Consider the following 16,603-nt stretch of genomic DNA (forward strand, 5'->3'; position numbering starts at 1 on the left):
ATTCTCGAGGGCATTTTTACAAAAATCTTGGATTAGACAGGGTACCACTCTTGAGCAAAAAGCTCATATAGGCATGTTGAACTAGTTTTAAGTGTAGGCAAATCTGCCTGAGGGGGTTTCATCATTTCTCGTCCTGGTTATAGCATCAATTATACTACTGCCGTCGCGAAAAGCGAGCTGTGAGGTTTCCCGTGCGTTATATTTGCGGGGTGCGCGACGAAAAGGGGGGGGAGGTTTTTCTGCCACGGGAGGTGCGCGGAGAAAATGTGCCGGGAACAAACAAATGTACTTCGAAAAATTTTTCGTTCTTGAGAGCGAGCTGGGATGGCGGGCGCTCCCGGCGTGGATTCGAATGGAGATGCCTCCTGATTACCAACACGAGGTCGAGAAAGTTCAGCAGAATTTCAGACGCCGTTCAATGCAGTTCCAGGTCACCATGCCTGTTGTGATAAACAAACGCCATCCCTTTTTCCTGAGTCAAGACATAAACAGGTGCTGAAAAGTGGGCCGCCGGAACGACTCTCTGCCCATCAAAAAGGATGGTTTTAAAATAGGGACATGTCATCATACGATAGATGGGCGATAAATGACAGAGGCTTTCCCCCGCTTGGGTAATGTGAAACGGCAGTGGTAAATCCAGGACCTCGTCCTGCACGCAAGCGTTCGCGGGAGGGAGGATCACATTGACATAGGAGCGCGGAGCGTGGTGTGTTGAGGACGCACTTCCAGCTCCGAGTGTGCACTGACTTGGACTAATACGCTAATATGTATGGCCGCATTTACTATGGTAAAGCCTTTGTTTTCATAAGTGTGATAGGTATCGATGCTATTTCGCTTATTATGAGGTCCTAGTAATATGAGCTGCAGCATGGAGACTGCGCGAAAGCGGGTCGTGAGCGGGAAACGATGAAGCAGGCAGCTTCTAAGTAAAAACAAACAAATCGCTATTACAGTTATAAAGATGAAAGTACCAAAACTACAGTGATAAGTAAGTGCTTAACTAATTATTCCTTTCTTTTAAACTTAACGCTTGCACTGTTGAGAAAAACAAAGTTAAATCTCTTATGAAGCAAGTAACGCCATATTATAGGTCTATGCTGTCAGTAGCTATATACTTATTCAAGTGTGGGAGCAAACGGGAGAATAATAATCTAACCGTCGCTTGATTACTTAATGAAGCCGACTTCGCTTCATGCACTGATTTATTTATTCATTGTCTCTTCATTGGCGCAGCACCTTTAAATCTCTGTCGTCGTTATTTATCTCTCTATATTTAATGTAACTGGAATGAACTCTGAGCACAATTATTACGAATGTGCGGTGAGGTATATTTTCCCGTGCAAGCGACAAAGGTACTATTTGTATAAAATCTATTAAATCCTTCCACTCTAATGCAAAAAAAAAAATAATATGCGTAAAAATGTGAACGTATTCTTAACGCCAGTTTCGTCCATCCGCACACCAAACTCGTGAAGAATGTACTTCGTGTAAGTCCTTTATCGTGTGCTCAGCACACGACTTGATAAAAAATTCAAAAGCCTCCGGCATACGTCGTCCTTCCCCCTCTGTTAAACAGAAGGTGCCCCTGGTGGGACTTGTATATAATATAATAAGCGCATTTTAACTGAATTGTTAACTTATCGTTGAGACTACTACACTGTGCGCTACATAGAAACACTCATAGTGTTATTTAACATCTCTTACTTCTTCGTGACCTTCATAATTATGGTGTGGGTGACGTACAGTCTGCACTACGTGCAGCTGCGGTGATTGGCGAAAAACAATACCTTTCACAACATTTTCGCATAAGGGAGATATTTGTTTATTAGCGATTTATGTAAAAGTTAAATTTATTGTAAAAAAAAATTGCCTGTCTGATCGTTGCTGCTCATTGACCACTGATATATAGCAAAAGTTATAGGTGACCGTCGGTAAGTAGCCAAAAAGGGGGGTTGTGGGTGGCAACCTTCCCTTATTCCCGGTGTTCGCTAATCGTCATGGGGCGGATGATACAGTTTAAGGCGCTTTATTCCAATCTCGTCAATAATCACCTGACCGCGCTTATTTGTCAATTGGACCCGGTACGAATTAGGGTGAACGCGTTCGATTACAGTACCAGGCCCGGTGAAACGTCCCGAAAATGTTCTAGAAGTTCCGATGCGCTGGGTGGCATCAAAAATAAGGACTTCATCGCCCTTATTAAACGAGATTTGAGAATGTCGTCCGTCATAAGCTGGCTTAACGCCGTGGAGGCGAGTTTGGAGATGTTCTGCGGCCGCTGCACGTGCCATATCCAGGATTTTAAATCTCATTTCATTCTCTACGCTTGCACACACGCTCCTGTGTAACATTGCAGACCAAGGAGTGCGAGGTTCGAAACCATGCAATAGATAGAACGCCGAATAACGCATATTCTGCTGGCGGGCCGTATTATAAGAAAAGAGGACGGGGCCAAGATACATTTCCCAATTAGTGTGGGACGAATTTACATAGTTCTTGAGAATCTGTTGCAAACTGCAATGTCCTTTCTCCTGAATACCCAAGGAATTATGACACGCCGTGGGCGCGAACTTGAGGTTTACTCCTAGCTTTTCATTCAACTCCTGGAAAAGCTTAGAGGTAAATGCGCTTCCTTTATCCGTATGGATGGTCTCTGGGATCCCAAACCGGAATATAATCACTTCATACAGAAAGTCGGCCGCCGTTTGAGCCGACACGTCGGGAGTCGAACGTGCGACCATATACCGGGTTGAAAAGTCAGTCGCCGCGAGTATGTATTTATGTCTGAGCGGTCCTGAAGCGGGATAACTGCCACTGAAGTCAATCGCGATTGATTGGAATGGTTTTTGCGGCGGATAAGTTAATAACTCGCCGGCCGGATAACCGGGCGGCTTCTTATTCGCTTGGCACACTGCGCATTCCCTGATATTTCGCTGTATGAAGTTCTTCATAAAGGGAAAATAAATTTCTTTGAGGGCTCGATTGTAAGTTTTGGAAAAACCCATGTGGCCGCCTCCGGTCGGCAATGAATGGAGAGATTCAATCACCGTGTCACGGAGGGCGGTCGGTATGCACAGAAGCTTCTGTGCACCCGAGGCCATTCGATGGAGCTGATAGAGCAACCCATTTTCGATGGAATGGTAACACGCCTGCCGTTGGAGGGGGGCGGGGGCCTGGCTGCCCTCCCCCTGTGGATCCTCCAAAATGCGAATGATACTGCCAAGGGTTTCATCCGCGCGCTGATGAGAGGCAATATCAATGGTTTTATCCTGCATGAATAAAACCTTGGTCTCTTCCAGTTCTGGGGCGTCGTCGGTAGGTTCGATACCAGTATCCCGGGACAAGGGGTCCGCTGGATTTTGAGTACCGCGGCAATGTGAAACCGTAAAAAAATATTCATCTATCGATAAGGACCAACGTAAGAGTTTAGGGGAGAGAGTTTTCGCTGTGCGCAGATACCTTATACTTTTGTTATCGGTGAACAAAAAGAAGTGGCGTCCTAAAAGATAGAACCTGAAGCTCTTTAACGTATAAAGAATGGGCAACAGTTCAAGTTCAATGATCCCGAGCCTAGTCTCGTAATCTTTCAATTTTCGTGAGCAGTAAGCACAAGGGAGCCACGCCCCTTCAGAGTTTTGGTGCATCAATATCCCGGAAATCGCGGTAGTCGACGCATCAGTATAAACCCGAACTTCTTTGTCAGGCTTATACGGCAAGAGAACGGGGGCCGTAATAAGAGCCTTCTTTAATGTTTCAAAGGTGTCTTGTTGTTCCTTTTCCCATTGAAAACGCTTATTCTTTCCTACCAAAGCCTGAAGCGGTGCGGCAATGTCCGAGTAGTTTTTCATATACCGCCGGACGTAGGAAGTAAGACCCAAAAAGCGGCGCACGTGACGCACGGTTTTGGGCTGGATGTAATGTGTAATTGAGTCGATAATCTTATCCGAGATAGAATAACCGAAATGGCCAACTCGGTTCCCGAGGGCGATGATCTGGCTATAACCGAAGGAACATTTAGAAGGGGTAAGTTTCAAACCGGCCGCCTCTAAACACTTGAACAGTTGTTCGAGGGTGGTCAATAAGACTGAGAACTCGTTGAAAAACAGTATAGATCATCCATGTAGGAGGCGAACGTGGAAGGATCCATTTGTGCACAAGCCAGGTGAATCGACCTTGTTAATCCGATAGGACTGGTGCTTGCGCCCATTGCAGCAAAATTAAGTTCAAAATGGCCTTTCCCTGGCACTGTGAATGCCGTATACGGCTTGCTGTCTTCCGACAGAGGTAACTGAAAATACGACTGGTGCAAATCAAGATTACAATAGAAACGTTTGCCGCCCATTTGATATAGAGTCTCATTGAGATCGTTCATACCAATCGCATCAAAGATGGTGTTAGAATTCAGTGCACGAAGATCCCTGCACCATGCGGTATTTCCCGTTATTTTTGCGCACGAGAAACACAGGCGAGTTGTTAGGGGACGTAGATTCCCGGATGACCCCTTGCCGTAACAGGGAGTCGATTTGCTCATTCATTTCTTTTCTCAAATGAATGGGCACCGGGTACGGCCTTGATAGGAAAACAACATCGTCTTCCAGTCGAATGCGGTGTACGTAATTTGTAGCTCGACCAACGTCAGTTTCGGACCAAGAAAAAACGTAGGAATATTTATTCAAGAGTTGCAACAATTGTTGTTTTTGTACGGGCGTAAGGTCCGGATTTATGTCGAACTGCTTGTCAACCGGAGATGCGTTACTAGCATCTTCAGTTTCTGTCGTGACATTCACCTGAGCCGGGGTGGGAAATATTCCGGCGGTGTCACACGCCCTGTCCCCGTTCGGGTCGGCAGGGGCGACCGGGATTTGCCAAGCGTCAGCCGAACCAAGACGCTGGCCTTTGGAAATGGTAATCTTGTGCGTCAATGGATTGCTAATCCAGAGAAGGTTGGTCTGGGCATTTAAAATACCCCTGGGAATTAATATACCAGATTTCTGTTGAAACGGAAGGTCAGGTTCCAATAACGTGTCGGAATCGGCAATTCCATTCACCAAGCGCACGGGAATACAAAGGTGAGAGCGAGCTTTCACTATTATCTTCCTCGCCGTGACAAATTCGGGAGTGAGATTAGCTTTTATCATGTGCGCAAGCTTGATAGACACGTCGAACGCCCTGTGGATAGTGGTCCTAAGAGTAGATTTTACTGGAGATCCAAAACGATATAGGGTGAGACGATTTGTGCGGAAGTCCAAAGTAGCCCGCTGATTACTCAAAAAGTTGTTCCCCAGAATTGCACCCTGTTCAAACGTCGGAGGAACTCGAAACGGGTTGCGGAATGTAAAGCCATCTACGGAAAATTTTAAAAGCGCGATCTCCTTTAGCGCAAGGGGTGTGCTTGTCACACCCTGTATGAGAGTGGGAATCTGAAAACGTGGTGCACTTGCTGGAACGTCCTTGGCACCAATTACCGAAATCATAGAACCCGTATCAATAATGAAATTATACGGTTTACCTGCCTGCAATACGCTAATAGATACCAACTCTGCGTTTGGGAACATCTGAACGGATAGACAGTTAACAACTGGGGGCGTTGGCACGTCTCTTTCCCCGGTCGCTAGTGGCCGTTGTAAATTATTTTCCCTGGCCTGGCAAACATCGGCTGTGCGATGGGGGTAAGAACCTCGAGAACACGGAATTCCGTCTCGGCGTTCCCCTTGACCACTCGCGGCGATGATGATTGAAAACGTGGGGGCTGGAAACGTGAATATCCGTCCGGTGACTGCTGTCTTCGGTCATGTCGGGAAGACCTGTTACAATCGTTGAACTGCGGGCGAAACTGGTCTTGGCTATAAAAAGAACCTTCAGAGGACTGGGCGCGGGAGTTATGGGGGGCGCGATAAAAATCATCGCACCTCCTTACATCAGGTGGCTGCTGACGGGGAGAAACACTGGAAAGTGCATCGATTATCCGAGACAAGTTCTTTAACTGTTCTGCGATACCGGTCTCGTTAGACGGAGGTCTCGGGTTCGAGTTCCCTTCGTAGTTATGCTTGAGCGAGTCAAGCTCAGCTTCAAGGGCTGCGACTTTCTGTTCAAGGTCCGGGGTTTCACCGGTCCGTGGGAGATCCTGAGCCGGCGCCGCGGTGTCTTGAAACGCGAGATTCCTGGGACTCTGCGCGGTAAGGTCGCCCATCTGGCGCAGCAGGGAATCTTTATTAGCGTCGGACAAAAGTTGCTGTGCCTTACGTTTTCTTATAAGGAACTGAAGCTTCTCGACTTCTTTTAAATCGCGTAAAAAGTCCGGGACGGAAGCGTATTCTCGCCTGTACGTCTCGCGCATAAATTCCGGTTGGAGGCCCCTGGTCAAGTGTTTGATAACTTTGACCGTGGGCATGTTGAAATCGAGACGGTGCAACATTTGTATCTTGTCGCGAATATACTCCATGACAGATTCGACGTCCGTGAGGAGGCGACATTTGATTTTCTCTTTCAGCTGCAATTTATCGGCCAAATCTGTAAACTCGTCGAGCTACTGGGTTTTTAAATAATCGTAGGTCACTGCTTCGTCTACCTGTACAGCTTTTTCAGCCTTCGAACCAACGAAACGCTGAACCTGCCAGAAAAGCAGAAACCATTCGCAACTTTTTTCCGGAATCCCATTCATTAAGCGTTGCGAAGCTGTCTACGCGGTCAAGAAAGCGCGTGACATCCTCCCCGGCCGTTCCATTGAACTGGAGGCCTTCTAGCATAAGGGGGTTCATAAAACAAGAAAAAAGCCATTACGGAACGGCTTGGGGGCGTAAACCAAAGGACTAGGAGTTACAGCGGGGAGCGTTCGGGCTTCGAACAGGTGGCGACACTTCGCTAGGGGACCGTGTCGTCAAAATTAACGCGTGTTGAAAGACAATAAAAACACAAGAGGGGGGTAAAAAAGACGCAAAAATGTAAATATAAATGGAAGTAACTGGAAGCGGTAAAAATAATAGAAGGTTAAGTTGTAAACGGAGTGAACGTGTTAAAGCACAGGGGGCAAAAATAACCACGAAAAATTGGACATATATTTCGCGAGGGGAAATGTATGAAAAAAAAGGCCGCGCAAAACCTCCACCACCTACAATCCCCGATTGTTTTATATTAAGGGATCGTAGATAGGCTATGTGAAGCCTGATATTCTAGGTTATTTGGCTGCGAGAGGTGTATTGTAAGAGGGGGGTATAACTCTGAAGAGCTACGTCTACACTTAACCAAGCAAGGGGACTAGCCCCGTGAAATAAGAACTACACTCACGATTAACTTTAAACACTATAATTAGCTGGTCTGGCAAGGGTGTGAGAGAATGAAAGACAAGGATAGAGGAACGTTCTTTACCTGTAGATCTGGAAGTGACAATCTACTCGCTGGTTCGTTGATGAAACTCAGATGAACTCTCCTGAAATAAAACTCCTTTTCGATAGCGTACTACTCCTCGCTGTAACTCAGTTTGTAACGTTCGGTAACAACTATTCACGCCATAACTTTCTTAGTTCAACAACTTGTATAATTCCGAGGCACTAACTGTGCACGCGATAGATTTCAGATACCGACTGGGGTGAGAAATATTCTCTCGAGCTATTTAAACGAAATTCGAACTTCGGCCGTTGAGGGACCGCGTCTCTCAATAACGGTGCTTTCAGCGTAAAGCTGTGTTTGCAGTATTGTTCCTGCGATTCCGGAAGAATTCGTATCAGCGGTTTTTTTACATCCGCTGAAGATCGCAGGTGGCATTTGCTTGAAAGAAGCTCTATCCAGCTTCTTTCATACTCGGGCCTTTTTTATGAAACGATTAGGCTATCGGACTATGGCGTCCGGGGTCCCGGATTCGAGTCATGCCTTGGGCATGATACGAATATAGAAGATGTTTCATGTCTCTCTCTCTGCCTTATATATTTGGAGCATGCATCTTGGTAGCTGGAATATCTTTTTTCTTCTGTGTGCCGTTGTTGGTAGGTAGGAAAATATGTGTGCGGGGCATATTTCAAAAAAATAAATGTGTTAAATTGTTAGAGGAAGGCAAGAAAAAATAGAGGAGAGTTGCGTGTTTTTGATATCTAGTGGAAGTACTGATTGAATGATTGAGTTGGTGTTTTCTAAGTCCATTTTATGCACAGTAAGGCTAATCAGGACTGGAACTACAGTTTCAAGAACCACTTGTGCCTCCACCGGGTATCGAACCCTTGATTACAAGGCAACGACGCTATCGCTGTGCCATCGCAGAAGCTAGTGGAAGTACTGATTGATTGATTGATTTGATGTTTTAAGTCCACTTTATGCACAGTAAGGCTAATCGGGGCTGGACCTACAGTTTCAAGAACCAATTGTGCGAGTATCGAACCCGAGATCTCTTGATTACAATTCAACGACGCTATCGCTGCGCCATCGCAATGGCTAGTGCAAGTACATAGTTATTCGAATCTTATTTATTTAAAATATTTAGTTTTTTTATACACGCTTATTGACATTAAACCTAAAATTAAATAAAATCTGACAACTATATCCAATTATGCTTGTGGTCACAGCGAGTATTTCGGAAAAAAATAGCTTCAATTTTTTTTTGCTACGTAAACAAAATGGCCGACTCGCAATGACTGTGCCAAATATGAACAGGCAATATATAGATTGAGAGATGGATAGAAAGAAAGTTAATTAAAATTTAATTTCATGAGTGCAACACGGAACATAATGATTTATTGATTGATTGATTTAGTTTATTTTACTTCGCGTTTTGTACCTCTTGGCTAATTTGCGAAGAAGGGGATGAGTGATGAAATGGATGAAAATGGACATTCACAAACAACCATACCCGACCGGGATTCGAACCCGGGACCCTTGGCCTCGCAGCGCGATGCGCTAACCACTCGGCCACAGGGTCGGGCAAACACGGAACTTAAATATACATACATAAAAATTAAATGTTTGGTGCTGATCACATCACACATTGCCAACTATATATTGGACTTCCCATATGCACAAATATGAATTTATTTTTTGCTTGTTGTAGTGCAAATAAGTCGTCTGGGCCTCCCCTATGGCGCAGTGGTAGTCTTGCAATCAAGCGTTCGATACTCGCTGGAGGCACAAGTGGTTCGGATAACACTTTAGTACTCTGTAGGTCCAGTCCCAATTAGCCTTACTGCACATAAAGTGGACTTAAAAACACCAACTCAAATCTTGTCTGGTTCGGGGGACCTGGACCTACAGTCTAAAAATATCATGGTATTATTCGTGCAATTATTTGCAATCTTGGCCAGAGAGAGGAGGGGAAAAAAATGATATTTTGTTTCAATATGGAGCCTATATTTAAATTTATACATGTGTGAATTTTATTTTTTGATCGGGTGGGTTGTAAGGTGAGTGAACATGTAGGAAAAGTACTGGTATATACATAGATCAACGTTACATGGTTCTAGGCCCCATAGGAGCCAAGGAAATCAATGTCTTGGAAAACGTCTTAATACAAATATCTTAATCTTTAAGAAAGTCGACTTCCGGTATCTCAAGATGTTACTTCCGGTCTTTCAAGAAAATTTTCTTAAACATTTGTCTTAAGATGTTTTTCCAAGACATCGATTTTCTTGGCTCCTAATTGACCTAGGATGATGATTTTAGGTTTGTTGGATAGGATTTGACGAAAACTATTCGACTAGCAAATAAAATCGATTCCACACCCTCAAGTTTCGAAAATATAGACATTTTTTTTATTTTTTGAGAAACTTGATTTGCTGCCTTAGTTTTTACCCTATTTCGAAAATTTTAATGATATTTGATAAAAAAATTGAAAGTACTCTGCAACCTATTGGAAACATAATGATTAGTGCTTACTGTTTTCGAGTTATTATAAGTTAAAATTTCAAGATGTAATTTCTAAGTTGTTTTGTAACTCGTAAACTATGGGTCGTAGAAAAACTATTCTTGTTTTATCTGCTATTGCCCGACAAATACTATAAACACAAATAAATTAAAAAATACCTGAAAGTATACCTGAAAGTTTTAGAATTTCAAAATAGCTATATATATATATATATATATATTTGCTATTATATAAGCCAAAACAATAGAATATATATAAACAATAACATTTTCATAGTTTCACACCTCTACTAGATTGGTAGAAAAATATACTAATCGGCAATAAAATCTGAAGAAGATTCGTGTCTAGCAAAAATAAGCTAAATAGAATTACACATGCATACAATATTTATTGTGCTTTTTTTCTATCTACAATCAAATTTTTCTTATATATATATTTTTTATTTTTTTACAGGGTTGACTAAAGCACATAAATAAACCCCTCAAACTAACACTAATTAGAATTAGCCTACGAAATTTTTCTCATAAGGCATTTTTTTTTGTAAACACTCTACCACTAACAGATCACATATAAATAAACATACCCCGAAAAAAATGCGCTCCATGAAAAGTTGCCCTGTGTGCAAAAGAACCATATCAAGTAAACATTTTGCAAGACATTGTCGCACCTGCGTGCCAGGCAAGCATTTGCCTGCCACCGAACTGTGTTCCGGATGCAATAAACACATCACAATTGCGTATGCCAAGAAGCATAGGCTTACTTGTCTAAGCGAAAGTACATCTGGGGCTCAGCCTTCAACCTCCAAGAAGACAGTAGTGTAAAATACAATACTATAAACTCGATAAATGATGAGCCCCCTCAGGCAGATTTGGCTACACTTAAAACTAGCTCAAGATGTGCATATGAGCTTATTGCTCAAGTGTGGTACCCTGTATAACCCAAGATTTTTGTAAAAATGCCCTCGGGAATTTCCCGTGAAATGATGAGCCCCCTCAGATTGATTTGTCTACACTTACAAAAGCTACATCTGTGAGATTGTTGTCCATAAGCTTGTTAAAAATAAGCCCCTCTTGATATTGTTTTGGCTACACCTAAAAGTAAGCCAAGATGCTCATATGAGCTACCCACATACACCTGCACCCACCCACACCCACACATATTTACTTCCGGTCCACTTCTGGTCCACTTCAGGTCATTTCCGGTCATTTCCGGTAACTTCCGGTCCAATTCCGGTTTACTTCCGGTCATTTCCGGCCCATTTCCGGCCACTTCCGGTCCACTTCCGGTCTACTTCCGTTCATTTCAGGTCATTTCCGGTCACTTCCGCTCCACTTCCTGTTTACTTCCGGTCCACTTCCGGTCCACTTGTGGCCCACTTGTGGCCTATTTCTGGTTTATTTCTATTGCATCATGTTTTGCAACAAATTATTACCCAATATTATGCAATAAATTATTAGGCATGTGTTGTTTTCTGATTGGTTGGTTATGACATAATGTGATGATATGTTATATTCTGATTGACTTATTGTTTCAGATGTTTTCAATGCGGTCCGTGCTTAGGCTATATAAAGAGATTTTGCATTGCATATCAGCCAGTATTGTGAGAGTTGTTGAAGAGTAAGGGTATGTTGTTGCAGTGCTCCTCATATTTTTTTAAACACAAAAATATTGCAAATTTATATAAATTGAATTACAAATCTATTTGATTTAATATACAGAATTTTTTATTATTCATATCAAACATATTTGTAATATATTGAACAAAGGGTTTATATCTGCCCCAGTTTGTTATACATGACACATGGTATTAGGTTATTGTTTTTCTAGGACATGCCTGTGTAAACATGCAGTTGTGGTAGGGCAGTGCTTCTGTACTTATTCTATTTTTGTGCATGTAGGCTATCAGCTTTATGCAACCAGTCATAGGTTTATTAAGTATAGAGTTTTGATTTGAACCCCAAGAAATTTTATATAAATACCAAAGCCAAAAATATTAACACACACACACACACACACACACTAAATATACAAAGCGCACTGCTGAACCCAACTGATATTTTTTATTAAGCTTAGAATTTTGATTTCAATCCCAAGAAATTTTATATAATAAACAACAACAAAAATGCCAAATCAAAAATATTGTAATCAATGCAATAAAAATATATCCAGCCCCAATTGGGCTAGGCACCAAAAGAATTGTGATCCAGAAAAATGCAGAACACCTACAAAAATATGCCAAAAATGCCATAGAAAATATATCATGGAATATTTCACATATAAACATATAGATATTTGTTCTGCACAGTGATCAACATTGCCTACAAAACCATCTTCATCTGGTCTGAAAAGGAAGCATGAAACACCTGTTAATGCTAGAGCAGCAAAGCAGCCACGCTATGAACCCATCCATAGCAGTTTTAATGGCCAACTTAGGGATCACCGTTTTATATCAGAGCCAAAATGTGACTTTAAGAATTTTTTGAACAGTATAAATCCTGATGTGCAGGCAATTCTAAATGCACAAAATGGCTCTTATAAGCTGTCCCTCAAATTGTTTACACAATATAAGAAGCCAAATGGCACAAAATTTACACAGCCCCACATAACAGAAACTGTAGCTATATATTCAAATACAAATTCAGACAAAATAATAAGCAGTTTGATAGATCAATTGAATATTAAACACTCTGAATTTGCAGCAAAAGAATCAGGATGGAGCCTATGCAGAACTCCACACAAGTTATATATTAATATTTCTGAATTCAGTCCTTTTACAAGAATCTACATATCTGCCATTACCTGGCAATGTTAAAAACAAAACAGCCGTGGTTAGCATAGAAAATAATGATGAGAAATGCTTTCTGTGGTGTATTTTAGCTGCTTTGTATCCATTTTTAAGGAATCCTCAGACATTAACTTATTATAAACAACATGAACATGATTTTGATGATGCAATGGAGGGCTTAGAATATCCAATGTCTGTTCAGAATATTGATAAATTTGAAAAAAGGCCGGGATATCAATGGTAAACAATTATCTATTAATGTATTTATTTGTTCTACTGGCCGTGGCAATTGCTTGATAGCACCTCTCAGAATCAGTACACTTGATGATGATTCTGCTGTTCCGATTGATCTGCTCTTAATTGAAGAGGATGGCACACACCATTACACTCTGATACATAATCTTGAAGCTTTAGTTAGAACACAACTAGACAAATCTAAGACAATATTGCAAGTTGTGTAGAAGATGTTTAACTGTATTTGATGAACAAAAAATAATAAATGGGGTTCGTGAAGTGAATACAGAAATTGCTAAAAACAAGTTAATTGAGCATCTGAAATACTGTGGCAACCATATACCTGTTCATATGGTGATGCCTAATCCAAGTGAAAATGCCAAATTCAAAAAAATTTAAGTCTTGTTGGAACACCCAGCATATATAGTCTGTGATTTTGAATCAAACCTCAAACCCCTTGCATTCTGCAGCCCAGATCCTGATGAATCTTCAATTACATCATACCAGTTACATGAACCTTCTAGTTTTTATTATGTTGTTGTACAGGATGGTGTGGTTAGTAAAGAATATTTATACATGGGAGCAGATGCCATCAAAAAATTTGCACATAGAATAGAAAGTGAGTGAAATAACATAGCATCTAATGTCCTTTTAAATCAAAACCTATGTTGCCTTTAACAGAGAAACAGATTGAAAATTTCAACAATGCAGAAAAATGCCCGGTATGTGATTCTGAATTTTCAGATACAAATATCAAGGTGAAACACCATTCTCATATAGATGGTAAATTCAAAATGGCAATGTGTAGTAGCTATAATATTAAGATCCAGAGACCAAAATTTGTCCCTATATTTTGCCATGGTGCATCCAATTATGATTTTCATCATTTGATCAGGTACGAGGGGTTTGACAAGCAGAATTTAAATATTTTAGCAGAAAATAATGAGAAATATATTGCCATTAGCAAGATAATTAAAGTTAATGGTGTTCCCATTCACTTAAGATTTCTTGATTCATACAGAATTCTGTCCGCTAGCCTGGCTACACTGGCCAGCCAATTATCTGATGATCAATTCAAAATCACATGTGCTTTGTTTCCAAATCAGGACCTGAAATTATTTAAGTGGACGGGTGTATACCCATATGATTATGTTACAGATTTTTCTAAATTTGATTAGTGTGCTCTGTCACCACAACAAGAGTTCTACAGCAAATTCAGAGCATCTGGAATCACTGATGAAGATTATCACCATGCCCAGTTGATGTGGAACAATTTAAAATGCCAGATATTTGGTGATTATCACAAGGCATATTTAAAACTTGATGTGACTCTCTTAGCTGATATACTTCAGGCATTTAGAAAATCTTCCATGGAAAATTATGAGCTGGTCCCAATGTATTTCTACAGTGCTCCAGGCCTAGCATGGTTTGCAATGTTTTTAAATACTAAAATGCAATTGGATCTTAACCAGGATCAAGACATGTATCTGTTTATTTAACAATGTATAAGAGGAGGCATTGTGCAATGTTCTCAGAGATATGCCAGAGCAAATAACAAGTATATTTTCAATTATGATCCAGCACTGCCATCAAATTAAATACTGTATGTGGATGCCAATAGCCTCTATGGTTATGCTATGATGGATAAATTGCCATATGCAGGGCATGAGTGGGTTGAAGATTTCAATATTGAAGATCTTCAGGATTTTGATGACAGTGACTATGGCCTGTTCTTAGAGGTTGATCTGACAATTCCTGATGATTTACACAAGAAATTTTCTGATCTGGCCCCAATTCCTGAGGTTAAGTGTTCACCTGGCTCTAAACAAAAGAAATTGATGTTGACTCGGGAGCCAAAACAGGATTATGTCATATATTACAAAAACCTCCAGTTCCTAATGGATCATGGTGTTCAAGTGACCAAAGTTGGCAAAGTTTTGAGGTTCAGGCACTCAAGATGGTTGAAGCCATATATTGATACAAACACAGAGCTTCGAACATCTGCAATGAGCCAATTTGATAAGACTTTGTTTAAATTGATGGTAAATTCAGTGTATGGCAAAACCATAGAGAATATCAGAAAACATACTGATGTTAAATTAATTACTGATCCCAGCCTGAGCAAAAAATTGATAGCAAAGCCTAATTTCTACTACAGAATAATTTATGATGAACACATGGCACTTTTACTATAAAAAAACAAAGATTAAGTTTGATAAGCCTATTTATGTAGGGCTGTGATATTGTAATTGGCCAAATTACACATGTTAGAATTGTATTATAATGTGTTGAAGCCTATTTATGGTGATCGTGTAAAACTGATGTACATTGACACAGATAGCTTTATTCTTGATATTTAGACAGAAGATGTTTATCAAGATATATCACAGCTTGCATTGATTGAATATTTTGATACCAGTGAACATACAAAGATTCAACCCCACAACAAAAGTGCCTGGCAAGTTAAAAGATGAGACACTTGGTGATGTTATTGTGGCATTTGCTGGGTTAAGGGCCAAGATGTACAGTTTGGAAACATGTAGTGGTGCTGTTGCAAAAAAAGCCAAGGGCATTGGCAGAGTAACTGTAGACAAAGAGCTCCAATTTAAAGATTACAAAAATTGTCTCAAATCACAGAGTTCAATCAGAACATCAGAATGCAGAATTCAGAGTGAGGATCAATTGTTGACTACAAATGTTGTAAGAAAAGTGGCTCTGGACCCACATGATGATAAGAGATGCATTTTGTCATGTGACATACATACTCTACCATGGGTTCATTGTGATTTGAAAAGTGGTAATGAATGCCCAATTACAAAGCATGATTTGAAATAAATAAATATGCCGATGAACTTATTTGGGTTCAAAAAACAGGCTATTATGGACCTGCCAACACCAGCACCCTCTTCTGATATAATATCTAAACTAAGTGCTTTGTTAATTATTCATCTGAACAGCATACTTACAGATGTTGGTGATGAAACATGTAAAACATTGTACATATTTAACAATAATTTAAATTATTACCAATTACCTGTAGATGGTCAATTACAATTTATTACAACCCCCGAGGGTAATGTCAAGATTTCAGTAGGGAGAAATATTTATAGAATTAAGCACTCAAACATGGTTTCTGGCACTGTATATACTGTTTCTGCTGGTGACTGCTTATATATTGAGGTCCCGGGATCCTATGACAGGCTTATACCTTTTTTATAGAATTTAGAATTAGATATTCAATAATAAATAACCACTAAATCAAAATGCCTAATGATATATTTGGCCATACAAGACCTGAAGATCACAGTGATGAGATTCTGATGCTTGACGTCAGAGTCAAAAAATTAAGAAGTGATTTACAAGCTTTACAAACCACACTCAATGCCAGTATTCAACTAGAAATTACAAATTTACAATCACAATGCATGCACCCTCTTCTTAAAATTGATTCTGAACTCAAATTGCTGCTTCAAAAATATATTGATTTGGCTATATTGGATAATTTTCAAAGTTTAGAGGAAGCTGTAGCAGATCTTCAAGCCAAATTTAAGACCCAGTCCACCAACTCTGAGCAATTGAAACAACAATTGGAAGAGAAGATAAATAATATCCAGACACAGCTCCAAACAATTGTCAAAAGCATAAAATCACAAGAAGATTTTGATCTAGTGATTTCCCCTCTAAAAGAACAGATTCAATCACTCCAGATACCTAATCTGGACCCTCTGAACAATGCCATA

The 16,603-nt window shown here is 40.6% G+C and overlaps 1 protein-coding gene across 1 annotated transcript; it reads right to left on the reverse strand.

Annotated features, from left to right (window-relative positions):
* Positions 1-4,394: 4,394 nt before the first annotated feature.
* On the reverse strand, positions 4,395-5,474 carry LOC146002315 (uncharacterized). Its single transcript, XM_083140028.1, has one exon. It carries the CDS (start codon positions 5,472-5,474, stop codon positions 4,395-4,397), a length of 1,080 nt encoding a protein of 359 aa, XP_082996154.1.
* Between the last annotated feature and the right edge of the window lie 11,129 nt (positions 5,475-16,603).

This window comes from Lepisma saccharinum, chromosome 18 (genome assembly GCF_977018435.1).
Source record: "Lepisma saccharinum chromosome 18, izLepSacc3.1, whole genome shotgun sequence".
Classification (NCBI taxonomy): domain Eukaryota; kingdom Metazoa; phylum Arthropoda; class Insecta; order Zygentoma; family Lepismatidae; genus Lepisma; species Lepisma saccharinum.

What these genes read in the sequence shown, in the direction of transcription:
- LOC146002315 (XM_083140028.1), bottom strand. Translation starts at nt 5,474, where the DNA reads ATGATTTCGGTAATTGGTGCCAAGGACGTTCCAGCAAGTGCACCACGT.